This window comes from Cyanistes caeruleus, chromosome 23 (assembly GCF_971803275.1).
Source record: "Cyanistes caeruleus chromosome 23, bCyaCae1.hap1.1, whole genome shotgun sequence".
Taxonomy (NCBI): domain Eukaryota; kingdom Metazoa; phylum Chordata; class Aves; order Passeriformes; family Paridae; genus Cyanistes; species Cyanistes caeruleus.
Genome location: NC_141723.1, coordinates 1681607 through 1708474, shown reverse-complemented (window position 1 = coordinate 1708474; position 26868 = coordinate 1681607). Strand labels below are relative to the sequence as shown.

General features: G+C 51.0%; 3 protein-coding genes across 39 annotated transcripts in view; 2 read left to right on the top strand and 1 right to left on the bottom strand.

Moving 5' to 3' along the window:
* The window catches only part of SIRAL1 (SIR2 antiphage like 1), a 19920-nt gene extending 9021 nt beyond the window's left edge, over positions 1-10899 (bottom strand). For 7 of the 24 annotated variants that reach the window (XM_086861195.1, XM_086861192.1, XM_086861183.1 and 4 more), the window contains exons 1-3: positions 4735-4822; positions 4378-4409; positions 625-702 (exon numbers count right to left, since the gene is read on the bottom strand). In XM_086861195.1, the coding sequence (XP_086717321.1) occupies positions 625-695 (71 nt within the window). In that variant the 5' untranslated portion in view covers positions 696-702; positions 4378-4409; positions 4735-4822. Of the gene's footprint in view, positions 1-460; positions 703-4377; positions 4410-4632; positions 4712-4734; positions 4991-7487; positions 7609-8141 lie in introns of those variants that run through there. The other 17 variants (XM_086861187.1, XM_086861196.1, XM_086861180.1 and 14 more) reach the window with 8 other exon arrangements.
* Positions 4951-10487, top strand: TIRAP (TIR domain containing adaptor protein). 12 transcript variants are annotated; one of them, XM_086861202.1, is made up of 6 exons: positions 4951-5115; positions 8117-8200; positions 8658-8758; positions 8950-9004; positions 9277-9882; positions 10021-10487. In XM_086861202.1, the coding sequence occupies exons 4-6, from the start codon at positions 8998-9000 to the stop codon at positions 10062-10064; spliced, it is 657 nt and encodes a 218-aa protein (XP_086717328.1). In that variant the 5' UTR covers positions 4951-5115; positions 8117-8200; positions 8658-8758; positions 8950-8997; the 3' UTR covers positions 10065-10487. The 12 variants fall into 12 exon arrangements, with proteins under 12 accessions (XP_086717328.1, XP_086717331.1, XP_086717332.1 ...); XM_086861205.1 differs by having other exon boundaries at positions 4981-5115; positions 8658-8725; XM_086861204.1 differs by lacking the exon at positions 4951-5115 and adding an exon at positions 7802-7962.
* Positions 10538-26868, top strand: DCPS (decapping enzyme, scavenger). 3 transcript variants are annotated; one of them, XM_023941553.2, is made up of 6 exons: positions 10538-10805; positions 12310-12478; positions 19525-19670; positions 22198-22311; positions 25523-25633; positions 26420-26868. In XM_023941553.2, the coding sequence occupies exons 1-6, from the start codon at positions 10638-10640 to the stop codon at positions 26684-26686; spliced, it is 975 nt and encodes a 324-aa protein (XP_023797321.1). In that variant the 5' UTR covers positions 10538-10637; the 3' UTR covers positions 26687-26868. The 3 variants fall into 3 exon arrangements, with proteins under 3 accessions (XP_023797321.1, XP_023797322.1, XP_023797323.1); XM_023941554.2 differs by lacking the exon at positions 19525-19670 and adding an exon at positions 21625-21701 and having other exon boundaries at positions 10561-10805; XM_023941555.2 differs by lacking the exon at positions 10538-10805 and adding an exon at positions 10907-11340.

The window sequence follows — 26868 nt, the reverse complement described above, 5'->3', positions numbered from 1 at the left end:
ACTGATCAACCTCGAGACCACACAGAACTATCCTGCAGCCCTCCAGAACCTGCAAATAAATCAAATTAGTGGGAGATAACCCCCAGATGAATTAGTTGATTGTTCACAAGAACATTTGAGCTTGCAACAGCCACAGTCTCAGTCTCTGACAGACAGAATTATTCACCAGTCAGGTCCCCACTCACAGAACTGTAATACCACCTACTTCTGAGCACAGGGAGCCTCAGAGTGAACTATTTAGCCTTTACATGCAGTTCAATCATACTAATTTGAGTAACTCCCCGTCCTCCTGGAAACCACCATTCAACTCAAGCAAAGAAGCATAACCACCCTGACACTGTGAGTGGACAGGACCATGGAGACAGAACAGTAAAATACAGCTCTGAGTGCAACCCCATCCCCTGGCTGAGGGTTAAAACCCCAAAAAAGTACATTCTGGGTGTGAAGGTGTTTGTTCTACAAACAGCAGGAAAGCCCAGGGCATGGCCAGAAGCCAGTGCGCCGCTCTTGGATCAGGAAGTGAAACAGCTGCAGGTGCCAGGGGTCACAATCCTTAAAGAACAATGTGAGGTACAGGAAAAGGCTCTTGTTAGAAAAAATGCGCTGGAGTATAATTAAATTTACCTGGGCTTTTTTGCAGGTGGCATTCCATCTTCCAATAATGTTTCCTTGCCCAGGCTCACCGTAGAAGCCATCCAGTTTCTATAGTAGACAAATCAAAAGCAAAGTCACTGCACATAGACAACACCACCTGGACAACAAGGTTTTACAGAACCAGCTTTGCACTGGTGGATAAATCCCAGGTTTGTTATCATTCCAAGATCACCTCTGGGCTGAGAATTGCATGTTTTTGTCTCTGAACTTTGTCCCACAGTCTCATCCACTTTCTTAACGTCTTTTACCATAAAATCCTTGGCTGTTTTGCCCAGGTGTGATTGCCTCAGCAGAACACAGTTTGCCAGACCCTTCGTTTCCCCTCAGCTGCTAGTTTTCCCAGAAAGCTTGGATCTTGGAGCAGCACTCCCCCCTTCCCATCAAGGCCTGTCAGCAAACTTGCTGCTTGGGAAACAGTGGGAGGGAAGAGAAGACAAAGAGATTTTTGTTGGCTCCAAAAAGCCAGGGAGAGCATTTCATTCCCTGGTGATGAGAGAAGGGTTTCCCAGCCCGCCATGCATCTGCAAGCACTGGGAAATGACCTTAAAGCCCACGGAAAGGAAGTGCAATTTGAGAACTCTTTCAACAGCCTGTGACATAAAATACAAAAGCTCTGCCAGCACGCAGTCCTCCCCACTCTGCTTCTCCCAAATAAGTCTATGAAAAGGGAATGAAAATTAACAGAACTGTTCACCCTTCTCTGCTTTTTCCTTGCCAATTGTCATGAAGAGTCCAGCAAAAACTCTGTTAAACAAAGGCTTTTGGCCAGAGGAAATGCTGAGGAAGAGCTGCTGACCCAAAATCACAGAGTTTTTGCAGGTTTTTCCATCTTAGGGAGATCTGAGGGCTTGTCCTAGAGATGAGATGCTGTGATTGCTCCCCAGCAGCACAGCAGGTGACAATGGGCAAGTCTCTCCAGGCAGGACACCTCGGCTGTGCTGCAAATGTTGACATGGATCATGTGAGAAATCAGCCAGTGTTCTAGGAAACTACCACCTTTCAGTGCTGGATGATGAGAACAGGGCAAAGTGACACTGCCAGACATGATGTGTGTGTGTGCAGCCTTTACCTTCTGACCCCTTTGGAAAACTTTATACAATGGCATTATGGAATGGTTTGGGCTGGACAGGACCTTAAAAACTCGTGTTGTTCCACCCCTGCTGTGGGCAGGGACACTTTTCACCACACCAGGCTGCTCAATAACAAAACCTTGTAACAACAGAACACCTCAGAGAGCTGGTTTTCACCATCTACCTCCTGAAACATTACTGAACACATCACTTCAAATAATCACCTTTTTATCTTACTGGGCCTCACTGTAGGGCCCAGATTTTGGACAAAAGGTCTTTAGCAAGTGAGAAATCTCCTGGTTTTCCTGACTCTGTGCATGCCAAGCAGGGCTTCTCCATCACACACTCTTGTGAACATTGTACCCTGTATTTTTCCAACCCACACTGAGCCCAGGAGCACTTCAGTGCTCTTCTTCTGACACTGAATCTCTGCAGCCTCATCACCTCTGAACACCTGCAACCTGTCAGGCCTCATGGTGAACTGTTTTGGGGGGTTACATCTGCAAAGACCAAAGCTGTGACTCTCAGGAAGACAGGAGGACCTGCTGGACACAGGATCTGTCAGATTCACTCTCAAATCCCAGCTGAATGAATGCAGCCAAGCACGGTCAGGATAAAGGGGGAGGAAAACCCTCTTTTTCCTTCCCAAGAGGGTCCCATCCCTCCTTTTGGATTAGCTGATCTTTCTGGAAGGGCAAGCTGCTTCCACAAAGCCAGCCAGATTTTATTTAGTGGTGCAAAAATGCCTTAGATGAGCCAGGGACTAACAATAGATAACTGGAGTGTTTCAGAGGGAAGTTTGAGTTTCTGCAGGTGCTGGGTCTGCCCTCAGCCCCTCTGCAGCAGCAGAGCTACAGGAAGTTAAATCCTTCCTCATTTTCTAAACTGAATATAATTTAAGCTTATATTATCTTTGTGTTGTGAATCATCAGCTGAGCCTTGAATATCGAGGCTGTTTGTAAACTCCCACCTAGGAACTCCCCTGTTTGCTTCTACCTGCTTCAGCACTGCTCCCATCTCGCTCACCCTGCACATTCCCATGCTACTAACAGCAGGATTGGAGCCATCAAATCAATTTTAAGTGCCTCTAAATGACATTTCAAAAGTAATTTTAAACTTAGGAAAAAACACGTCTTGGAATTATAATCGCCTTGTAGGTTTTTCTGATATAATGAACTTCAACCTTTAGGTTTAGTGCAAAGAGCCATAAAGGAACAAAAACCCCATTATAAATACAGCCTAGTTCCAAAAAAGTTATTACTGGTCTTAAAAAGAATTCATGGGGATTCAGCCAAGAAATAGAAACCTCCAGTTTTCAGTCCTGGGAAGAAGTTCTGCTCCCCAGGGGGATGGATCACACTGGCACAGCTGAGGTAGCCAAAATTAAATGGAATTACATCAGAGCATGACCCTGCCACAGGAAAAAAGCACACCAGGTAGTGCAGGCTCCCCCTGGGAACACAGGTGCCACGGAGGAGAGGGAGCCACAGGCACAAGATAAGAAATGTCTCTCCAGCCTTCTTGAGACATTGGGAACTTTCCAGCTATTTAGACTGCAGGGAGCTGAAGACTGTAAACACAACACTCCATGGATTCCTGGCTCAGCTGCCCCATTCCCCTGTCCCAGCCTTGTCTCCATCACTTTTATCGGGGATACTAATGTGGGATTGCTGCATTCTCTTTCTTCCTCCACACCACAGAAATCCCTTAATTTATCCTAAAGCCTTCCAGATTTCAGCTTTAAACTGTGCCCAAGTCACCAAAACTGGGCAAACCCAACTCCCTGTGTGACACAGACATATCCAGCTGCAGAAACGTTGGAAATACAAAGGTGTATCCCAGGTAAAAGCAAACACCTGAACACTATGTGTGTCAAAAAAGGCCGAGGTTCACACAGGGTGTGTATTTACATAAACCTCTCTGCAAAATACAACCACACCACACAGTCAACACCAGAGTCCAACCTGCAGAACCAAAATGGGGAATTAATGGAACATTTTCTCCCCCGCTTGATGGAGAAGTTGCGACTGACACCATCTCCGTGCTCAGCACCCAACACGCAACTAAAGCTATACTCAGATGTTTAAAATTGAAGCCAAATGATCCAGTTCCATGCTGGAAGATGGGCAAAGAAGCACAAACCTGCTGCTCATCCATTTTTAACTTTGAGTGCTGTGAACTGCCACCAGCAAGGATGTAATTCCCAGCTTCTTTCTCAATTCAGTGGCTTTAAGGTGTTGGGATAAGATAGTTTAAAAGCCACTGTGTTTCAGCTACAAGTTGAGCTGTCACTGGCCAATTCCCAAGCCTATCCCTCCATGTGGGAGCTGCACTGGAGCTAAATCAAAACCATCCTAGAAACACACATTCTCCAGGGACAATGGGACCGAGGACAAACCCTGCTCCTGTCCAAGCCACAAAAACACAGGATTCAGCCTCCTTGGATGCGAGTCAAAACACACCAGAGGTTTTTATTCAACGCTGTGATTCTCCACGTGCTCCATGAGGAAGGAGGGGGAGTGACACAGCAAAGCCTGGCTGAGCTCTGGATCCCACAGACTCCCACAGAAGCACGCTGGCTTCCCAGGACTGACTCGGGAAAGGGAAGTAGGGAAAGGGTGGGTCACACCTTCGGGGTTGCTCGAGCCCTTACCTGTCCTCTCCGTTGTGCCCTCCTCGCTAAACCTGCGGAAAAAGCAACAACACGGGGATTCAGCAGGCGGGGAGAAGACCGAGGCTCCTTTCCCAAGGAGAAACATCAATGAAAACGAGCTTTTATAGAGGGCGATGGCGCGGCAGGAGCCAGTCACAGCCGGGCCGCCCGTCGCTGCCAGAGGTTTCCCGGCCCCCCTGATCTCCCCTCAGGCCGCTCCGTCCCCTCAGGCCGGCGGCCATGGGACCCCCCCACCATTATGGCGGCCCCCGTCGCTATGGCAACAGCTTCCCCCCCGCTGTCTCCATGGCAACCGCGCCCTGCCCGCCCTCCCGCCCCCGCGCGCCCCGCACGCACCTGGCGCCGCGCGCGCGGCCCCATTGAGGAGACGCCGCCGCGCCGCGCGCAGCCGCCTCGAGCCTGGCCACGCCCCGCCCCTCGCGGCGAATTGGCCCCGCCCCTCCGGCCCTTCTCTGTCATTGGCTCCCAGCGGAAGAGGCGGGGCCAGGCGTGGGAACGCGGCGATACTCTCGCGGTGCTTGCGAAGGTATAAAAGGCGCGGGCGCGGCGCAGTGGCGGCCCGGGAGGCGGAGCTGAGCAGGACCCCCTGCATTGGCCCGGGGCCGCGTCGGGCCCGGCTGTGTCCCTGTGCTTCCCCCTACGTCTTAGTGGTCTCTCTTCCGCCGGCTGCCGCTGCCTGTGTTCGTGTATGTGCCACCGCGTCTCCAGCCCCATGAGGTACACGCGGTGCCTGGGCCTGGACGGCCGCTATGATGCCTTCAAGTATATGTGTGGTGGAATTTGGGTGTACTTGGAGCTTCCCAGGAGAAAAATGATTCTGTTTTCTGGGTAGCTGCGCACTGTTTTGTACTGGGACCATAAATGAAACATTCATAGCGTTTTCAGGGATAAAATTAGCCTTGTTTTCTTACCAAAACCACTTGTGTTTGAGCATGTCTTGCAGCACCAGGTAGTCACCGTTTCTTAGTTCTGCAGGCAATCCTGTAAACCTCAGGCTCCTGGTGATAAGCAGCCTGAAACTCCTGCTGCAGGGATTTCAGCGTGGTGCTGCTGCTGGTGGGTCAGGGCATGCTATGAATAGAGCAGTGCCTCCTTAATTGCTCTTTTAATATTATGTTATTGCCGAGGTAGGGTGGAGGTCGATCAAGAGGGTGCTGTCTTTCGTAGTCTTGGGTTTGTGGGTTCACCCTCACTCAGGTTCCCTCTCTGGGGCGGCTCTGGGGTTTCCAGGTGAGGTGATTCAAACAGGCAGGTGACTCCCCCTCCTGTGGGTCCTGTTCTTGGGTGGGGAGTTGATTTTTGGGGTGGTGGCAGCAGTGCTGGTGCAAGGACTAATGAAAAATAGGTCCCAGTGAGATGATTGGTGCTGGGCCGATGACTGGAGGTAGCCTTTGGGTCCCTGTGGGGTTCAGCACTACTCAGCCTTGGGCTTTTTCCTTTGGCATTTGGCCACCAAGGGGCCAGCTGGTGTCCCCTGCTTGGTGGAAAGGTAGTTGAGGTGGTGGCAGAGGGTGGCGAGGAGCCCAGTGTCTCTCAGAGAATTCATTGCATTTTTGGGCATATTCTGGCTGTGGTTCCTCTGGCACTCAGCACCGTGTTTGAAGCTGTGCTGGGGGCCCTGCAGGAGGATCGTGCCTGCTCCTGCACCCCCAAGGTGCCTCCCAGGGCTCATAGATGGACTGTCTGGGGAAATCCTTGGGGATGGGGAGTTGTTTATGGCAAGGGGGAAAAGCCATCAGGGGCCCTCCCCCATTTCACGTGGTTTTGTGCTATTGTACCCTGATCTGTTGTTTTGCTGAAGGTGGTGGTGAACAGACATGGAAATACCTTTTCATACCATGTGAAAGCCACAGCCAGGTGGTGGCATGGAGGGAACACTCAGTAGCTGACAGGAGCTTTCAAAGACCTGTGGGATGCAGTGGTGGTGTAGGCATGGGGTTCCCAAAAGCCTGAGAGGTGCTGGTGGGTGTTGGGGGATCTCCTGACCTTAATCCCCTTAAGCCATCCTTCCCAGAAGACTCAAAGGTCCCTGGGGGTAAGGAAGTAAACAGCAGTGTGCTGAACAAGGAGGTGGATTCAGCCCTGGGGCACAGCTGGGTCATGGTGGCATTGATGAAGGGGTGTCTTTATTAGCCCTGGCATGAGGTATGGAGGTTAAATGTGGTGGGGGGACATTTTTGGGGGGTCAGAGGACATGGGACTTTTCCCTGAGGAAAATATTCCCTTCAGGCGTGAAGGTGTGGGGGTTGTTGTCCCAGTCAACTTGCAAGCAGATGAGGGACACTGGGGTTGTGTTTTGGGGGCAGGTGCAGCAGTCCTGAAATTGGGGTGATGGGCACTGGACACAGCCCACCCTCTCCATGAACACTTTGAGTTAGGTGAGCATGGCTATCTGCCAGGCCCAGGCTTTCAAAGGCCAGTGCTTGGAGTAATTTGGACTACTGAAAGGTGCCCCTGCCCATGGCAGGGACTTGGAACAAGATGATCTTTAATATCCCTTCCAACCCAAACTGTTCTGGGATTCTGCGATTCTCCTTGCTGGGACAGAGGTGGGTCCTGGCCCAACTCCTGCAGTTTGGGGACCCCACAGTTGGAGCTGTGGTACAGTGGGGGTGTGATGGCCACCACTCTACTTCAGTGTTAACAGTGAGGGAGATGCTGATCCAGCTTTGTGCTCTGCTGCACCCTGGGCTCACTCTGGAGATGCTCCTGTGTGAGTGCCAGTGCTTGACCTCTCTGGGGATCTGAGGTCAAGGGGCTTTGCTGTTATCCAGGGCAAGGACTCAGATGGGAGAGGGAGGGACACATTCAGCACTGGGAGTGGATCCCCAGGCCCCCACCTTCTGGTGCCACACGGGGTGTGGGACACTTCCTGGGTCACCTCCACAGTGTGCTGGGCTACCAGTGTGGCCAGACTGACACTGCAGCAGCAAGTGGAGGGTTTAGTGTCCACATCAGAGGTCCTGGCGTTGTCCCCTAGGCAGGGGAGAGATGGGAAATCTGTGCCAGGAACAGCCTGTTAGGGAGCTGGATGGGTATGCAGATCCTGGAGACCCTCCAGATTCCTGGGTGATGGAACCAGGACTCACCTGGAGCTCATTTCTCACAGGGCATTGGGGAGGAACCACCAGGCATTGTAGGGGTTGAGGATGATGATGAGATGAAGGCAGTGTCAGTTGTTCACCACCAGCAGCACCAGGGGAAAGAGACCTGGGAAAGGAGAAATACAGTGGAGTTTTGGGGTAAAAAAAATCACCTGTTTGGTAAATTTAATTTGTAAAATAGGTGAGTGGCAGACATGGACCTGTCTATATTTAGTCAGGAAACCAGGGAAGAGAACACATCTGGGTGCTGGTGAGGGCTGGGCACTCTGACACCCAGGCAGTGACGGCATGTGGCGGATGTGGGAGGGAGGCCCTTGGAGGGCTTGGCTTCCCCTCCCTGCGGTCCCGGCCCATTTGCCCTACTTGTGCTTTCACATTCCCCAGCAGAGGCTGGAGCTGCTGGCAGCTGGGGGCACCTGGGTGTTCGGGGAGCTCCTCCACTCTGTCCCTGGGGAGGCAGGTGGGTGCCCCTGCCCTCATTTCCACCAGCCAGCTTCACTGGAACTGCTCCTGGATGTGGAAGCTGCGAGGATGGATCAGCCTCACTGTTCACTGCAGATCCCATTAGACTGCAGGGGGAACATACTGCATTCTACCTGTCCCTTCCCACCCAGGTAATCCCAGAAGACCTTTCTTTACCAAACCCAGGGGCTGATGCATCCCATTCCCTGCTCCGGTGCTGGACTCCTGTATTCCAGGTAAGCATCCCTCCAGCTTTCCCCCTGCTGCTCACTGTCCATGCTCATTGTTCCAGTCACACTTGAGCTTTTGGCTGTTGCTAAGTGGTGACACTTGGGCACTGTGGTTTCCGTGGGCGTGCCGGGGTTTTGCCAGCATTTCCTGCAGTCCTGTGTCATTTTTGAGTAGGGGAAAGGCTTCAGCGTGACTCGGGGTGCTTCATTTTGGAAGGGGTGATGCCAACAGTGGAAAAAAGCAGCTGTTTCCCATTTTGCTGCTCCTGGGTGTCCACAGGGAGTGTCTGGGCTCCCTAAATCATGCTGGGAGCATGATGCTGAAGCATGGGATGGTAGGGAGCAGACAGGAATGCCAGGGCAGACCACACCAAGGATGCACATCTCCGGGCATCACCTGCACTGCCTTTGGTTTGCCAGCACCCAGTCCATCCCTGGTGATCCCAACTTCTCTCCTCCACAGGATCTTTTCCCTACTGATGGGAATGAGGGTTTCTCCTCCCTATTATCTCTCAGCCTTGCTTGCTGCAGGTGTGTATGTCCAGTGGAGAGAGCCAGTAAAAGGTAAATGTTCCTTCCCAGCACATTTTGAGGAGGCAGATGCAGAAAACCCTGCTGGGGTTGATTTTGGGGCTGTAAGAGAGCATCCCAGAGGTGCAGGATCGCAGTGTGCAGACCACACTGAGATCCTGGGGCTGAGACCTGCCATGAAGCGGTTCTTGCTCTCAGTTTTTATCCCTCTTTTCTGCTCTCAGGAGAGGTGTCCTGCTGGCAATCGGTGGCTGAGCAGCGTGCTGCCCATTATGGCTAGTGAGTCTAAGAATAAACCCTCTGGCTCTGTCCTCTCCCTCATGGCATCCCCTCCCCAACAGATCACCAGAGTGCCAATGGGCAACGATGCCACAGCAGTTCAGGTGTTGGTGGCAGCTCAGGTTTTAGGGACTAGGATGGTTTTGGGGGTTAAGGTGAGATCCCACCCACCCCTTTCCGTCTGGGGGCATCCTGCAGATTGAATGATGCTGTGCTTGGGAAGTCCAGGGGGTGCTAAGTCCCCCAAAACTCACTGTGGCTTTACTCTGCAGGTTGGTTTAGGCGGCTCCTGCATAAGCCCAAGCCCAGCTCAGTGGAAAGCCTCAAGTCCAGCCACTCTGCTTCATCCTCACCTTCCTCCTCTTCATCCTCTGCCAAGAGCTCCAGCTCTTCTTCTGGCATGAGCTTGGCCACCAGCTCCATCTCCCTGTCGCCTGTGTCAGCACCAGACATCAGCGCCTCAGACAGTCCCCGGTGGGACAAGAGCTATGACGTCTGCATCTGCCACAGCGAGGGGGACATGGAGCTGGTGGAGGAGCTGGTGTCCTATCTGGAGGGCCAACCTGAGAGCTTCCGTTGCTTCCTCCAGCTGCGGGATGCGGTGGCAGGAAGCGCGGTCGTGACAGAGCTGTGTGACGCCGTGCAGAACAGCCACTGCTGGGTCATGCTCATAACCCCTGGCTTCCTGCAGGACCCTTGGTGCAGGTACCAGATGCACCAGGCCTTGGCTGAGGCTCCGATGGCCAATGGACGCACCATCCCAGTGCTGAAGGATGTGGATCGCAAGGATTATCCCAGGGAGCTGCGGAACATCTACTACATCTACATGGCGCTGAAGGAGAAAAGCTTCAGGCAGATCAGAGACACTGTCATGCGCTGTGAGTATCCTGTGGGAGGCTGATGAAATGTCCTCATTGGGATGAGGACCATGGGAAGGGACCAGGTTCCATAACTTTATTTAAAGTTGATTTTTAGAGTAATTGTTTGCTGATGGAACTCATCTGCTGTCTCTGCAGACCTCCAGGAACTGTGCCAGAGCTCCACAAAAAGGATGGAGTAGTGCTGGGAGCAGGCAGATGCATCCCCACAGGCATCATGGAGCTGTCACCGTTGGATCTGGGTGTTGGCATGTCCCACTGGACCTTGAGATCAATCCTGAGCTGCTCAGAGCAAACCTGGAAACAAGGATGGGGAGTTCCCCACATCTATGAGGGACAGCAGACCAGAACCCACCACGTCCCACTGGCCAAAATCTTCTCAACGGGGACATGGACATCCGTCATACAAACACTAAGTTCTGACACTGGGGTGTTCTCAGGGTCACCAGAGCTCTTTACTGTGCTGGCATTCTCTGTCCTGAGGGCTCCGGGACCCCTACAAAGCTGACAAGGCGCCTGCTGGGCTGTAGGCAGGACAAGATGAGGCAGGCAGTGACTTTGCACGGAATCATTGCGACTACGAAAATGCAGAAGTTTTAAATTTTGGTCTTTTTCCGTATTTTTGTCTCAATCCGCGGTTCGGGCGTTTGTGGGAGGAGGCGCGGGGCTGCGCGACCTCCGAGCCGCCAGGGGGCGCGGTTCCTCAGCGCGCCCTCAGGAACCGCGCGTGCGCAGTGCGGGGGCGGGCGCGAGCTATGGCGGAGGGCCCGCAGCCGAAGAGGAAGCGGGAGGAGGAGGAGGAGAAAAATGGCGGGGCCGACACTCAAGGCGGCGCCACCGCCGCCTTCACGCTGTCGGACCTGCGGGTGCGACGCGTCCTGCGGGAGTCGGCGCGGGACAAGATCGTGTTCCTGCACGCGGAGGTACCGAGGGGGGGGGCGGTAGCGCCCACCGCCATTTTGCCCGCTGAGGGCACGGCCCCGCCCCGGCGGCGCGCTCCGGGCAGGCCCCGCCCCGGCAGCACGTGCCACCAGCCCCCGGTAATCCCCGCTCATCCCAGCCTGGGCCCGAGCCGCTTCTCCAGCCTGGCGCTGCCCAAACCAGGCCGCGCTGGCGGCTGCAGACCTCATTGCAACCCTCTTTCTTGTTGGTGTAATTCGGTGCTTTTGGATTCAAGCGGGGTTGTTCGTGCTTGGCAGGTAAAGCGGCGATAGATTGCAAGCAGCATGCTGACTCTGGGACTGTAAATAATACACCTATTAAAGGAGAATTTGTCAAATTGGGATTCTTGAGATTATCTGTGCATGGCGTGGAAACCATGCACCTGCTTCGGCCCCTGTCTCCAGAAGATGTGCATCTGAGCAGGAGATGGGGATGGGAAAGACTCAGGACTCTTTGTTCTTGAGGCAGTGGGTTGCTGCAGAAACTGAAGTGGGCACAGACCTCCCGCTCTGCCCTGTATGTCAGGAAAATCCACAAACGCCGGAGGTTTATGTCCAAAAAGGAGACAGAGGAGTTCTTCGACTTTATTTGAATAAAGGCAGAGTCCATTGGGCCACATGCCCACGGGGTTTTCTCTCGAGGTTTCAGAGCCTCCCTTTAATTCTAACTCCTGGCTGCATGTTACCCTCTTCCTTTCCCCGCTGGCTGAGCTACCAGGAAGGTACAGCCTTCCTGAACCACCTACCCCATATCCCTCCTTAAATCTGACATTTTTCCCCAAAGTTTCAAAGAACTTTCAGAAGTTCAGGCTTGTGCAGACCCTTGTCTCTTCCAGGAGCCAAACTACTCAAAGTCAAAGAGGCATTAAGATCCATCAAATTGTTTGTAAAGGCATTAGCACACATCTTTCCTTCTCGGCTGTGGCAGGGTTGGGAGCCCCAGGTGAGCCCCACTGCTCTGCCCAGGTGGTGTGGTGAGGCCTCACCTGTACAGACAGGAGTGATGTTGGGGGATATTTCACACCCAGCACCTCCCAAAACCAGCGCGCTGATGCCACTGGATCAGGGGCTGTGGTTCCTTGGAGCAGGGCAGCAGTAAGTGCCCCCTGCCCCAGAACTTGCCCCTGACTATGATGCAAAACCCCATGCCTGCCTTTGCCCTCTTTGTGGGAAGTGCCAAAGGTGAAATTGGTGCTGTGGGTCAGCAGGAATCCTGGGAGCATCCGGGGAGGTGCAGATGGGCTGAGTCATTGCCCACATCCCCTGCTCCCCCAAAAACCACCTGTGTTCCCTGATGGGGAGCAAATTCCTGCTGTGTTTCCAGGCAAATGTGCTGTTTATTTTTGGATGGGTGTCTGGCCTGCAAGGGGGTTTGGGCATAAGGACTGGGGGGTTACAAGGTGTCTGCCATGATCCCTGACCTCTGGCTGTCCACCCTGTGCTGGATCTGTGTTTGCTGATGACTTTATATCCATTTGTATTCCAGAGGATTGGTCTCTCTGGAGAGGGCACAGATGCTGTAGTCATCCTGGAAAAGACTCCTTTCCAGGAGGAGAAGATCCCAGACCTGCTGAAGAAGCCCATGAATGCAGAGCTGCAGATGCACAATGACATTTACTGCACCTTCTACCTGAGCCCTCCCCCGGAGCTGAGTGGTGAGTGCCCTCAGCCCTGCTCAGGGGTCCTAGGAGGGCAGCTGGGATGCCAGGATATGGTTCCTGCCCATTCCAGAGGGGAGGAGGCAGTGGGATGGGCAGGGTGCCACTGCTGGACCTGGCTGTGCCACCCTGGTTGTGGTTCAGTGACAGCAGCACACCTGGCCCAGGTGGGGAGGTCAGTGTGTTGTTTGCCCCGTCCCCCTGCTGATTTCACACATCTTTGTTACAAAACTTTTAATAATCAAGTATGACAAGGACAGATGGGCAGGTTGGGGAGCTGCAGTGGAAGGCACTTGCCCTGTGGAGAGGACTCTGGTCCCAGTGCGAAGGTGTCCTGCAGTGGCGGTGCTTTCTAGCTGCCAGTGGAAAGCCAGGCTGGTCTTTGAGCACTTCAGTTTAATCACAGAATCTCAGACTGTTTTGGGTTGGAAGGGACCTTAAAGCTTATCCTGTTCCATCCCTCTGCCATGGGCAGGGGCACCTTACACTATGCCAGGTTGTTCCCAGCCCCATCCAGCCTTGAACACTCCCAGGGATCCAGGGGCAGCCCCAGCTGCTCTGGGCACCCTGTGCCAGGGCCTGCCCACCCTCACAGGGAACAATTCCTTCCCAATATCCCATCCAGCCCTGCCCTCTGGCACTGGGAAACCATTCTCCCTTCTCCTGTCCCTCCAGGCCCTTGTCCCCAGTCCCTCTTCAGCTCTCAGGGAGCCCCTCTAAGGTCTCTCCAGAGCCTTTTCCTCTCTCAGCTGAACACCTCCAGCTCTCCCAGCTTGTCTCCATGGCAGAGCTGCTCCAATCCTCAGAGCATCTCCATGGCCTCCTCTGGACTTGCTCCAGTGGCACCATGTTCTTCCTGTGCTAAGGCCCCCAGAGCTGGAGGCAGCTCCGCAGGTGAGGTGTCACCTGGGTGGAGCAGAGTCACCTTTCACCGTGTGAATGCTGGTATGTGTTTAAATTCTGGAAGTGCAGTGATAATTTCCATGTCAATGCTTTCATAAACACAATAGCAGCCAAACGTGTTTAATAGTCAGAATTAATCTGAGTGCCTTAAGTAAGGTGTTGTTGTAGGGCCAAGTTAAATTTTCAGGATGTTTGATATGCCTTCCCAAAAATGCTCTTGTTTTAGCTCTGTTCCCATGATGTAGGAGGGAGCACTGTCTGGATCTGTCAGCTTGAGTTGTGCAAAACTCCTTTTCTCCTGTGAAGGACTCAAAATTAAACATTTTGTTGTTACAGTGAGTTTCAGTCAGAGGAAAGCACCATAACACCACGGGAGTTGTTGGAAGACGTTAAAGCTCCTCTTTCTTAGCTGGGAAAGCTCTTGTTTGGGTGCCTGTTGTATTCCAGCCCAGCAGGAGTTGCAGTGATTCCCACGAGGTGGCATTGCAAGACTGAAATCCCCTGGGCTGCCTCCAGCTCAGCCGTGCCGGCCTTTGCTTTCCTTGCTGCTCCCTGCTGCAGCGCTGTGTAACTCCACATTGCTCTGATAACAGAATTCCTTATTTTGTTTAAGGCTTATGCCAGGTGTGAAACCCCTCCTGCATGTCTGAATGGGGAAGAAGCCTCTGGCTTTCTTCTGCCAAGCTTTATCTTTTTAACGACTTTTAAATCTGCCCTTGAAAGGTAAGTTTTTGCAGAAGTAGTACACAGTGGTGCATTTTTGCTTCCCACCCTTCTCCTTGGCACTCCTCAACTTGCTCTGGATGCTGAGCAGCCCCACACAGGGGATCAGGAGGGGGCTGTAGACCCTGGAGCTGCTGTCCAGGCTCCCTGAGTGGGAGTGGAGATCAAGGAGCTTTCTTCCTTTGAAGCCATTAGCAGCAAATAGCTGTTTGGTGGCACATTGCATGAGCTGCTGGTGGGCAGGGAAACAGCCCTTTGTCAGGAGGGGAAGGAAATTACCCTTTGAAACTGAGTCAGGCCCAAGGATGCGGTTGACATGAGGAATGAGACTTAAAAACCTAAACAGGAGGAGTTGCCTGTAAAGCTTTCGTCAGGGTTTGACCTGGGATGGAGACCTATGGAGCCCTTGCACAGGGTCTGTTGACTCCTTATGATGTCTTGAGAGTTGCAGGGTTAGAGTTACAGGGTTTTATCCCCTGGTCCTTGCAAGTTTACACTTGGGTACAAGATACAGTAAAATATTTAGTAGAAAATACCAGACTTTGACATGAAGCAGTTTCATGGAACAGTCCTGTCTTGTGGTCTTGTGGGATGAAGGAATTCACCTGGGGGATTTCATAACACCCTGGGCAGCTGAGCCCTGCCACGCTCAGCCTCTTGCTTTCTGAGGTAAGCTAGACCTTGAGACAGAGGAAGTGGTGACTCTAGGTGACTCGTGCTGACACCATGAGGAGCTGCTTCCAGAGCATTTCTCAATGCTGCCTCTGTGGTCCCAGGGACCTGGGGCTCTTCATTCAGTTGGAAGTGGAGACTTCATTCACTCTTTCTCTGTTGAAGAGAGTCGGGTGCTGCTCCCTGTGCACAGTCAATCCAGCACAGGCCCTGTGCAATGATGACTTTTTTTATGGTGACACAGGGAAAGGGAGGCTAAAGCATGTTACTTGAGCAAATGACTCCTCTCTGACCTCAGAAGAGACATTTCACTTGGGGAAGATGAATTTTAACTCTGATGAGATTTTTAGGTCTGGGAGCACACCAGTGTGAAGGTGGCACCAGATGAGTCTTGCTCATCTCACTGATTTTACTGCACTTGTCAAGGCTAAAATGGGAAATAACATTTGCAGACAAGCCAGTAATGGTCAGAGATTGAAGAGCAACTCAGACCCCTGGACTGAGGAGAGGTGAATTTGTGGGGAGTAGTGTGTCAGAGCTGATGTGACTGTGCTGCTGCCAAAGGCAGGTATGTGCAACTTATTTTAAGGCCACTTTCTGGATGTTGCCTTAATTTAAGAGGCAGCTTAAACCTTGATGTGAGAGGAACCCCCAGCCTTGGCTTTCCCTTATAGGGAGAGCAGGGGCTGATTTCACAGAAATGGAAACATTTCAACCTGCCAAAGGTTGGATTGCAAAAGCTAGATGGTTCAATATACACATTCCCTGATAACATCTAGTTCCTCACACCCATTTACCAAGGAGAGCTTGACATTTGTGGCAAAAAGCAGCCTCTTCGTGCCTGGCTGCTGTGGGACTGTGTTTCTCCAAAGCTGTGCTGGTGTGATTTAAGGGCTTTTATCAGTCCTCTAAAGAGTGATAGGCTGAAGCTTATTAAAAACCTCTTAAAACAAGCACAAGGGGAGAAGCTCTGGTTCCATTCTCCAACATGAAGTGGAGAAATTGTGGGGAAAATGGGAGAGTGTGGAAGGAAAGTTTTCAGTCATGCAGGAAGCAATCCACGTCCTAAAAAGAGTCTGGTTTCAGGCAGTGCTGGAGAAACTTGCAGGAGCTGCAGTGGGAAAGCTGGTTCTTCTCCCTGCGTTTCCTTGCTTTGGCTGCCTCTGGGGTTTGACCAGCCAAGGAAACTTTCTTGCATTTACACTTAAATAAAAAGCTTGAGCCTGAAGCTATGTGAGCACGTGGGATGGTTTGGAGGATGGTGGGGGGTGTCACTGTACTTTGCTCTGTGTTTTGCGGGGGTGGTAAACTGCAGCTTTCCTCTTTGCAGTGCCTGTTGCAGCTGCACTCCACTGAGCCCCCCAGGTCCTCCTGGCATGAGCCCCAGGGGCCAGGCAGCCTTAGCTGAGTCCCTGGCAGCGTGCTTGGCTTGCCCTGGCATGTGCTGGCCTTGGAAACTGTGAGCTCTTGCAGGCTTTATCCTTTGCAGCTTTAATTCATTCACTAAAGAGTGCCCCAGCTGTTTGGGACAAAGCCGTGGGCATACCTGGCTGGGGCTGGGTTGGAATCCGGTGTTCCCGTGTGACCCCTGTGCAGTTGTGATCATAAAACCAGACAGGTTTTATGCAGGGGAGACAGGGAGACAGTTCATGCAGGGGAGATCGTGTGTTACAGAATTACTTAGGCCATTATATATTTAATTAGGGCTGCATCCAAGGTGCTGTCTTCCTACCTGCTGCTGGGAAGACAGAGCTGGGTGCAGCAGGAACTCTTCCTTGCAGAGGAAAGGAAAACCTGCAAGAGTGCAAGTGTTGACCTGCTTGTTGTTCCTTGGCCTTGGCACCTTCCTATACCTAATGGTCAGGTTGATTAGGGAGCTTATTAATGAGAGCTCCACTTCTTGCTAGCAAAAAGAGGAAACTGCACCCCTGTCCAAAAGTAGAAATACATTGTGCCTGCCTTGTGTGCTTCTCCTGGCTCCCTGGCAGGTTAAAGCTGTCTAAAACAAGCTGACAGTAGGTGTTAATGCTGCAGTGGGATGGGAGAAGAGAGTGTGAGGCCTCTTCTCACTGATGTGCTGACTGCAGGAGGATTTTGGCAGAGCCTGGGGACAGTGTGGCACAGAAGGGGGGGATGAGGCATCATTCGTGAGCTTCGTGTGCCCTTTCCTACCTGCACGAGCTCTCTCTGCCCATATTTTGTCCTCTCCTTCTGAAAGCATTTGTCTCCAGCCCTTTTTCCCTTAAGTTCCCCAGATGGTGTTCTGATTTTCCTTTTATCTTGGGTTGTGTTTTCCTCTCTTGTTTTTAGCAGGAGAGGGGAGAAGTGTGTGCCTGGTCAGTCTGGGCCTCCTTTTCTCCCAGGCAGTTTCCCAGCCCTGTGGTGTTTCCCCTCAAATGCCTGTTGTAGAATGACCAGCCTGGGCAGTTGTTCTCTGCCTCCTGCTCATCCAGGTTCCTTCAATTAAACCTCCTGACTTTTTATAACCTCCAGTTAGTTGATGGTCAGTCTTGTGTTCCAGAATAAACCACAGATGCTGTGTGGTGGCCCCGGGCCATTCAGGAACGGGCTGGCTGATGTGACTCAGATGTGAGCAGAGACAATTCCTGATGCTTCAGCCAGCTTAGAAACCCACATCACGTGTCCAGCGGTTCCCTACTCCTGTTTCCAGGCCAGGGCAGGTTTTGGGTGCCCCACGGCCTACGTGCTGCTCTGGTGCACACGGAGCCTGCCAGGAGCTGACTTGGAAACCAGAGCGTGGCCATGTGCCAGCACTGGAAAGATTTTGGGGCGAGCCTGGTCTCGCTGTGCATGTTTCTTGCAGCTGAGCCCAGGCTCAACTGTGACTTTGCATCCTGTGTGTGGCTCCTGTGTCAGGCTCTGAGCAGGTATCAAAAGCCTTTCTGGCTGCAGTGATTGATGCTAATTTGCATCGCTGGGGCATTTTGGGGTTGATGAGACCTTTAGAAGGGAAATAACCATAAGTGAACCACAGTCTTTCCCCTGCCTCCTCTTCCAAACATCTGCTCGGCTGCAGCTGCACATTAAGGAGTTCTATGATCTCTCATTTAAAACACCCTGAGTTCTCTCCCCACCATGAGCAGCCACCCCCCAACTGGGGAGGTGCCAGGGTGGTGCATTGTGAGTTCCTGCACCCCCACGCACTGTGGTTATCACCACCCAGCACTGAGGGGCTTCTGCTGCAGTTCTTGCTCTATTTTTGGGGTATAAAATCAAATTGTGAAAGTTTCAGCCTGAGGCTGGCTTTGGTATTTTATCTTTTGCCTTTTTTGTTTTTTCCCCAGTGCTTTGCTGATCTTTTTAAGTGAGGAGAGCTACAGCCTTGTGTTTTTTCTTTGGTATTACATCATCCTGCTAGGAGTGCTAATTGAGTCCTGGAAAACAACCTTGTTTGAACATGTGTATGGTGGGAATCAGACCAGACTGCCCTTGTGGTTTGCATTTTCATATTTCATGTTACCAGCATTTTCCTGTGGATTTCATTAAGCTGGGTTTGGCATGGAATGAAAAGGCAGAGTCTCTCAGATTGTGCAGCGCTGACCTGAAAAAAACAGAAAGCAGAAAACTAAAAAAGACTCAAACCATCCTAAATCCTGGCTCTGGGAACAAGTAGGTGTTTATATTCAGTGTCTAGCTAGCCTGTATACATACTTAAGGCATGAAGCACAACTCTGGTGCCCCTTATCTGCAGCCCCTGGTTTTCTGTGGCAGACCCTGGGCACAGACTGCAGTGTTCACAGTGCCCTGGTCACTCACCTCAGTCTGGTTTGCCTGGGGTTTGCTCAGGCTCATGGGGCTTTTCTCCTTCCTGCACTGAAGTTTATAGCACCTCTGAGTCAGCTGGGAAGGAAAAGACACTCCTGTGCCCTTGGAGCACCTTGGAGCTGTGGCAGGCTCTGTATCTCACATCCAATCTTGGCCAAAGACGGATGTTTTCCGTGTGTTTTAGCCCTGTGGGTAGGATTTACTGCTGCCAACATCACAGCTGTCAGGTTGACAAGGTGAGCACTTGCATCCTGTTTAATGCCACAGAAATTGTGCAGCAAAGTTCTAATCTTGAAGCAAACAGAAAATGCTTTCTTTTGTCAGGGTAAATGATGAAATGCTTTTTGTGGGCAGAGGGTCACTTAGCCCTCTTCCCCTTGCTCATCCTGAGCTGTGTTGACCTATCAGCTCATGTTGCTTGCTCTGGATCTGTCCCCGTGCCCTTGACTTTTTTGCCTCCTGTACTTGGGGCTCAAGGCCAAGCACTCTGACTGAGCCCTGTGAAGAAGCTGCTCCTTGGAGTTCATCTGGGTTTGTGGCTGGATGAAGTTACTGGGTGCGTCCTGTGAGCTTTGAATTTAAGTATGAAGAAGATGTGTCTCTGTCCCCAGGGTCATGTTTCTGTCCTGCTTGTTGACTGCACAGAAACACTGCCCTGGGAGCCCCACCTCTGCCCCAATGTTGCTAATAGGCGTGAAAGAGCGAGTGTGGAAAAACTCAAACAGCAAACTCCTCCACCTGAACAGGAAGGAGAGGCCCTGGCTGTGCCATTGGCAGTTTCTTCCTCCAGAAAAGCAGCAGCAGTGCAGGAGGTTAAAGCACTTGTTTGCTTTCCATGTCCATTCTCCCTCACCCTCTCTTCAAAATGTCTTGGTGTGGCATTTTTTGGAAGGGAAAAATTTGTTGGGGACTAAAGGAAGCAACATGGGTGATAGTTCAGTCAATGTGTTTGTTCCTAGAGATCAAAGCCACAGTGGTGTATCCTGCCACGGAGAAACACATCCAGAAATATCTCCGTCAGGAAGTGCACCTCATCCGTGAAACCTGGGAGGATTACAAGAACATAACCCTGCCCTTCATCCAGTCCCAGAGCTTCAGCATCCAGGTATGGGTACCATGCCCTCTCCTGCAGACAATGATGTCTTTGGTGTCCTTCATCAAAACACTGCTGCCAGAAGGCTTTTCTGAAGCCAGGCTGGAGTGTTCTGCCCCATCTCCCCGGTGGTTGAGTTGCCAGCTCTGTGGTGCTGTCCCCTCTTATTTGGTTGGCTGGGACATCCTTTTCCAGCTCTGCAGAAAAATGTTTGCCTTGGAGCTGTACTTCAAGTTCCTTTTCCCAAGGTTTCTGGAGAAATTCTGAATTTTTTTCTCCTTTCCAAGGTTGGCTTCCTTGGGCATTTGGTGCAGTTTGCTGGGCTTCTGAGGAGTCTCTGGGTTGTTGTGGAAATGGAAAGACATAGATTGTGCTTGCATTCCTGCATCACAGCTCATTCCTCTTGCCATTCATCCCCTCAGTCCATATTCCATGTGGTAAAACTGTTACTTTTAGTGTGCTGCTTGCTCCAAGCAGTCCCAGCTTTTTCCTTGGCCTTATCCTTTTTCACTGTTCCTCTCTTTCTCCTTTAGAGAGCAAGGGAATACAAGTCTGTAGGGATCAATTCATGCCAGCCTTTGCAGAAGGGAGAATAAACCAAATCCTGGGGCTGCTGAGGCTCTCCATTAAAAATAACTCCCCAAAACTAACCAGGAGCCTTGGATGCCCCCCATTCCCCCATCTTTCCTGCTGCCTTAAACTGCAGCATTTATTGGCTGGAGAAAGCCAAGTATGTGTTTCCACCAGGCCACAGCCTTCGTGGAATATTTTCGCTGTGCTTTTGCTCCCAAATCTCTTACGTTTCCTGTGTAGCAGCTGCCTTCAGGAACTGCTTGAGCTCTCACTCTACTTCTTCCCCCAAATGCTTGTGAGCTGGTTTCAGTCCATGGAAACATGTTCCTGGTGACCATCAGGAGCATCTGCTGAGAAATCCTGGTCAGTCCTTGACTTCCGGGATTTAATAATGCTGTTCCTTGTCTTTATCCAACTGGTTTTGCCAAGTGGAAAGGGAAATGTGAGGGGTGACAGAAATACCAGGGGACTACAGAGGCGTCTGTGTTTCCTGCTGGAGGATACAAAGCATGGATGCTTTCAGGATAATGGTTTTATTGTGGTGCCAGTCTCTGGCCATGTGTTCTGCTTGCTGGGCTTGTCCTGGGAGCAGCAGGAGCAGTCAGCCAAGGACCTGCCCACCACGAGGCAGCCTTGGGTTTAAAATTCAGCTCATCTGATCAGTGACCTTATTGAGGGCACTGATAGCTTGGTACTTGTGATCAGAGCAGGCATGAAAACCCCAGCAAAAGGCAAATGTCCATTTTCTGCTGAGCTTCCCCCTGAACTTTCCTCCCAGGGCTATGGAACAGGGTGAGCTTGTGCTGTGCTTTTGAGAATAGCTTGAAGAATCCAATCTCTAAAATGATGCTGAGGAGAAAAGATAGCAATTAAAGCAAAAAATTCCAGATCAAGGGACAAGAAGTAGTTTTTTCCCTCCAGATGTATTCAGGTCAGTTTGCAGCAATCCTAAGTGTTGATTAGATTAATTAAACTCTTGATTGATTTCCCCCAGAGTGTCTGGTGTGCACAGCACCTCCAGCCCAGCTCATTTGGTGTATTTGTGAAACTGGCTACACCTTCCCTACCCATCTGGGGCAGTCAGAATATTTCAGGCCTATAATTGGTAGGGAAAATGATGTTTCCAAACATTTTCAGCTTCCAAGCTTTAGCAATTTCCTGCTGCCTTGTGTTACCACCTTCCAGGGATGTGGCTGAGGACTCTCTTACCAGCCCAGTAGTTAAGCTAGGCTTAAGCTAGAGCATAACATGCATTTTGGAAATGTAAAGGATGCTGGAACTGAGGCTGGGAGCCAGGGAGAGCAAAGATACTTTCCTCTGGTCTTAGTCTGTCACTTATCCCTGGTGTCCTCCATTTCCATAACTCTTCTCTGAATGGTGCTTTGCCTTGCAGGAGGAGTGAGGGATAACCAGAGCAGGGATTACAGGCAGGCTGGAGGCTGGAACCTTAAGTGTGGAAGAAGAAGAGTGGTGAGCTGTTTTCTGATCAGCCAGGGAGCCAAGAGACATGTATTGCCCAAAAAAATACAGGCCTTTCGTATCCCTGTAGTGAGCTGCCAGCAGCCAGAGCTACATCCAACTCTGCTCCTTCCTCTTTGAATAGGGAACAAAATCAGCTGAGTTCCCTTCCCAGACCTGTTTGTAAAGATTTTGCTGCAGCTTGGGGAGTAAAAAAGATGTAAACAGCCCCATGGTGCTGCAAGAGGTGTGTGCTGAGCCCCACAGAAGCTGGGTTCCACTGCTTTTTACTGAAGTGATCATAATATTCTGGAGTTTATTGGTTGGTGAAGTGTTTTATGGCTAATTGATTAGAAATTATTTGGTCATCTTCAAATGAAATCAGGTTTTTTTTGTAATATATTCCAGTTGCAGAGAATGTGCAGTAATCCATCTTGGGCTAAATACACTTTGAGATGTTGGTTTTTTAATTCTCTGCTGATTTATAAATCATGTATTTCTCTTTCAGTGGGTGTATAATATCCTGGAGAAGAAAGCTGAGGCTGATAGAATTGTCCATGAAAACCCAGATCCTTCCAATGGCTTTGTTCTGGTTCCAGATTTAAAGTGGAATCAAAACCAGGTTGGTTTGCTCCTCTAATGCTGCCTGTCAGAATGTAATCCAGAGGAAATGTCCACTTTCAGACTACTAAGAGCATCCTGAGAGAGTCTGAGTAGGTTTCTGTGCACACTGCTGTTAGTGGTGGCATTGCCAGCGCCTTTCAGCACAAGCTGATCAGGGATGGTGCAGGCCCAAGCTGTTCTCTCTGCTGCTGAGATGTATTTATTAGGTTCACTTCCACCTGTCCATATCTGCCCAAATGTTGTCAGGATGTGTCCAAACCAAAATCCTGTGTATTTGTTCTGCTGAACTTGTCTGGTTTTTTTGCAAGCCTTGACTTGAGGTGCAAACCAGGCAGCTGTGTTGTTTTTGGTTGCTTCAATTAACTCTCCTCTACAGTGTTAAGCAGATGGTTCTTGTCTGATGAGCAGCTGCTTTACCCCTTGTGGGAGTGGCCACTTGGTGAAAGTGATTTTTAAGACCAGGCTGTAATTCTAAATTGAGAATTATTCTTTTGGTTCTGGTTCCCTTTCATGCTTTAAATCTGGGGAGGTGTAGCTCCATACACACACCCTTCCCTTGAAGTTGGTGGCATCGAAAAAAGTTCCCATTGTGTTTCTGATCCTCATATGCTTCTGCAGGGGGCACGTGGGGAGAGTTGCTGTATGATTAAGACTTAGAAATAGAAATTAAAACTCAAAAAAATGGGAACACAAGGCTGCTGGTGGGCAGCTCCATCCTGTGTCTGTGCAGGGAGCAGCTGTTTGTGGTGCGGAACTGAGTTGTCTCGGGGAGTCCCTGCAGGCTGGTGTCTGCTCCCGGTGAATTCCTGGCGCATCACTGACTCCAAAAATCCCCTGTCGAGTGGTAACTAAGCTCTAATTTCCATTTGATCACCAGAGGCACAACCTTCTTCCTGATGAGATTTTGCAGCACAGGGGATACATATCCAGCTTGTAGGATGTGCCCTGTTCAGTGCCCTCCCAGTGGGGCAATATTTGGGGATCCTAAAGCAAGCAGCATCTTGTCCCTTTCCTGGCTGTGAGTCAAGCCTTGCTGGAAATCCTTGTGTGCTGCAACCAAGCTTTGCAACTCACATGGGGATTGGGCTAAAATCATAGATGGGCTAAAATTTGGGCTTTGGCTTTCTCTAGAGACCTGCTGGATCCACATCTCCCAGCTGGCATGGTCAGGGAGTGCCTCAGTGGTAGGATTTGTCCTTAGGGGAGGTTTCTCCATGTTCCCGTTGCCTCTTGGAGTGCTGAACAGGATCTTCTGGACTTCTCCATAGCTGCTGGGCTGCTGTCTGCACCCCAGTCGTCCCTGGGGCTATCCAGGCCCTTTGCACTGCTGATCTCCTTCCCAGGCAGGCCAGGCAGCATCCAGGCTGCCTTTGAGCCAAGGAATTTCTTCTTGGCTGTGGCTGGCACTGAGCCAGAGCTGATCGTGACAGCCCAGGAACACCGGTTCCTTCTGCCACATCCCACCTGGCAGGCAGGGCTGCTGAATGAAATCAGGGCAGTGAGATACAGCTCCCAGCAGGACTCTCTGAGCCCTCCCTCAGAAGTCCTTTCAGCAGTGTGGCCTCACACTCCTTTAGTCCCTGGCCTACAGATCCTGTGAATTCACCTCCATTATTTCAGACTAATGGATGGGAACAAATTTCTCTTTAGCACTGTGAAATCTGCTGGCCTCAGCCTTCTGGGTGCTGCTGCCCAACCTTGATAATAATTTGAATTGGTTTCTTGGGCTGTTTTAAAATTTATTTATTTATTTATTTTACATTTTTTCGTGTGTTTTTTTTCTTCCACATCTTTTGAGTTGGTTTCAAATCTGTAGGAGCCCTGAGGCGTAGCCTGAAGCGATGCCTGGCATGACATCATTCCAGGCCTTTTTAGCAACAGGCTTATTTGTTTCAAACAGCAACATGCAGATGTTGTTCTAAGAAGAGCTGTTTGCTTTTCCTCTCAACAGCCAGCCTGGAGCCAAAGAGCACAAGCTGATACACTGTCTTTTTCTGGAGCTGTGCATGGGAATCAAGTGGAACCATGATCATGGCTGTTAGGGCTGGCTGCAGGAACAGCTCTGTGCTGAATTCAGGAGCCCTGCGAAGGGTCCTGAGAGCATCCTTTGAGACAAGCATCTATTTCCAAAGAGCTGCATTGTGTTTCTCATAGCCCTGGAGAGATCTGCTCGATCTCAAATATCCAAACCCTTTGCTTTCCAGTGTTTATATCATAAAGTCACTAACAGAGCTGGAGGTGACTGGGATTTTTATTTTTTTAAAGTGTAATGATCCGCAGCTTTGTGTCATGTTAAACATTGAACGTGCTGAGCGCTTCGGGGAATGCCAAAGGGCTGTCTGAGAGCTGCTCAAGGGACATATTTTAACTGCCCTGGGTTTGTACAGTGAACAATTAGGTCTTGAAAGTTGTTATTTATAGAACTGATGTGACTCAAAAGTGGCCAGTTATTTGCACAGTGGAAAAATAGAGAGCTTATCACTGGGGAAATCTTCAGTTTCAGCCACTGTCGTTCACTGTAAATGCTCATCTGAGCATGCCGCAGATCAACCATCACTGAGAGACCTGTGGGGTGTGCATGGGGTGTGCTGGCAGGGGTTTAGTGACCCCACATATCTGGGTGGGTGCCTGCACCTGGTCTCCAGCCTCAGTCACACAGAGAAAGCATTTTTGAGTCGCTCAGGAAGATGTGAAGGTGGAAGGGCAGCACTGAGTGCAGTGCTCACAGTGGGAGAGGGCTGGTCACTCCATCTGCCTCTAAAGCTGAGAAGGTATTTGTGATCCCACTGTTTACGGGTTGGGATGAGGCTGTTCTCTTCTGGTCATTTCTGGACAAAACTCAGATTCTCCAGAAATGATGCTTTGAGGTGCAGTGGGATTGTGGGTGAGCACATCCTGTACTGGGAGATTCAGCCCAGTGTGGGTGTTGAGAACAAGTATCCCTGTATGGCACAAGAATCCCTTTATAACACAAATATCCCCATGTGGCATAAATATCCCTTTATAACACAAATATCCCCGTGTGGCACAAGAATCCCTGTGTAACTCAAGTATCCCTGTATGGCACAACTCTCCCTGTGCAGCACAAGTATTCCTGTATGGCACCAGGATCCCTATATAACAGCCTGGGAAGCTGTGAATGGTGTGTCAGGTCCAAAGCACTGCTGCCTCTTTCTGTGTCCCCTCCATCCCCTCCTGTGTCTCTGCAGCTGGATGATCTGTACCTGATCGCCCTTGTGCACCGCCGGGAGATCAAATCTCTGAGGGATCTCACAGCTGAGCACCTCCCGCTGCTGAGGAACGTCCTGCAGGAAGGGAAGGTGAGTGTGAGGCTGGTCCCACGCTGCCTGGGCCAGGGAGAGCTCGGCTGTCTCTGCAAAGGCACTCCCTGGGTTTTCTGGCACAGCATCTGCCTGGGGACCACTCCTCAGGAGATAAGTCATGAAACAGGGCTGTGCCAGACACCCTGGCTGCTGCTCTCCATCAGCACCTTCCCCAGATCACGCCACATCCAGGTGCTGTAGGAATCCTCTACACTTCCTGTTAGCAGTGAGCTCTTCATATTAACAACCCTGTCCTGATCCCTTGCCTCTTCTCACCGGCTGGTGTGTTTTTCTGCAGGGTGTCTTTGGGAGATGGATGTGCAGTAGTTTCTCTTTCCTTCACTGTGTTAGAATTTGGAAAGTAATTGCACTAGGGAAGGTGGGAGATTAATTAAGAGATTAGTCAGGGGATTGCAGTGAGCAGAGCCAGTGTGCTGGAGTTTGCCATTGCTGTTGATAGCTTTAATTACACTGGCTGGTAACGGATCCCTGTTACTTTTCCAATGAGTTGGAGTGATAAGGGTGAAAGGGAAAATGATAGGGGTGGCTAGCACATCCCATCGTGGAGACATAAAAGTGGGGCAGCTGGAGGCCTTGCTCTGTCCCTGCAGAGGCTGAAATGGAGGGTGGGGAAGAGCTCTGTCCTTCCAAATTTCCCCCTTCCCCTTGCTGTGAGGAGCTGAGCTCCCTTTTACCTTTCTCTGCCTTCCCTGCCACCCAGGGCTGCTCTTTCCCATCCATCCCAAGGTTCTGCTGGTGCTGATCTCTGTTTCCCCTCTGCAGGAGGCCATAGTGAAGCGCTTTGGCGTGTCTGGCTCCCAGCTGCGGATCTACCTGCACTACCAGCCCTCCTACCAGCACCTGCACGTGCATTTCACCGCCCTGGGCTACGACGCACCGGGCAGCTCCGTGGAGAGAGCCCATCTCCTGGCTGATGTCATTGACAACCTGGCCATGGACTCCATGTACTACCAGAAACGGGCTCTGACCTTCCCCCTGCGGGCTGATGAGCCCCTGTTTAAGAAATTTCAGGAGGCAGGAAAAGTGTGAGGAGGCAGAGGCTTTTGTATAATTTTTTTTTTTAAATAAATACCCATTTTGGGGCTTTTTTTTCTAAGGTTGTGTTCCTCTTATGTTTTTAAGCTCTGTTTTTGTACAAGGTGGGGCTGATGATCCTTTGCTATGGAAACCGTGTTGTCTGTTCAAGTCCATTAAAATATTGATTGAATAAA

What these genes read in the sequence shown, in the direction of transcription:
- DCPS (XM_023941553.2), top strand. Translation starts at nt 10,638, where the DNA reads ATGGCGGAGGGCCCGCAGCCGAAGAGGAAGCGGGAGGAGGAGGAGGAG. An exon ending in TCGTGTTCCTGCACGCGGAG is followed by an intron (nt 10,806 to 12,309) that starts GTACCGAGGGGG and finishes TTTGTATTCCAG; the next exon opens with AGGATTGGTCTCTCTGGAGA. An exon ending in TAAAGTGGAATCAAAACCAG is followed by an intron (nt 22,312 to 25,522) that starts GTTGGTTTGCTC and finishes GTGTCTCTGCAG; the next exon opens with CTGGATGATCTGTACCTGAT.
- TIRAP (XM_023941540.2), top strand. Translation starts at nt 8,509, where the DNA reads ATGATGCTGAAGCATGGGATGGTAGGGAGCAGACAGGAATGCCAGGGC. An exon ending in CGTGCTGCCCATTATGGCTA is followed by an intron (nt 9,005 to 9,276) that starts GTGAGTCTAAGA and finishes TTTACTCTGCAG; the next exon opens with GTTGGTTTAGGCGGCTCCTG. An exon ending in CAGAGACACTGTCATGCGCT is followed by an intron (nt 9,883 to 10,020) that starts GTGAGTATCCTG and finishes CTGTCTCTGCAG; the next exon opens with ACCTCCAGGAACTGTGCCAG.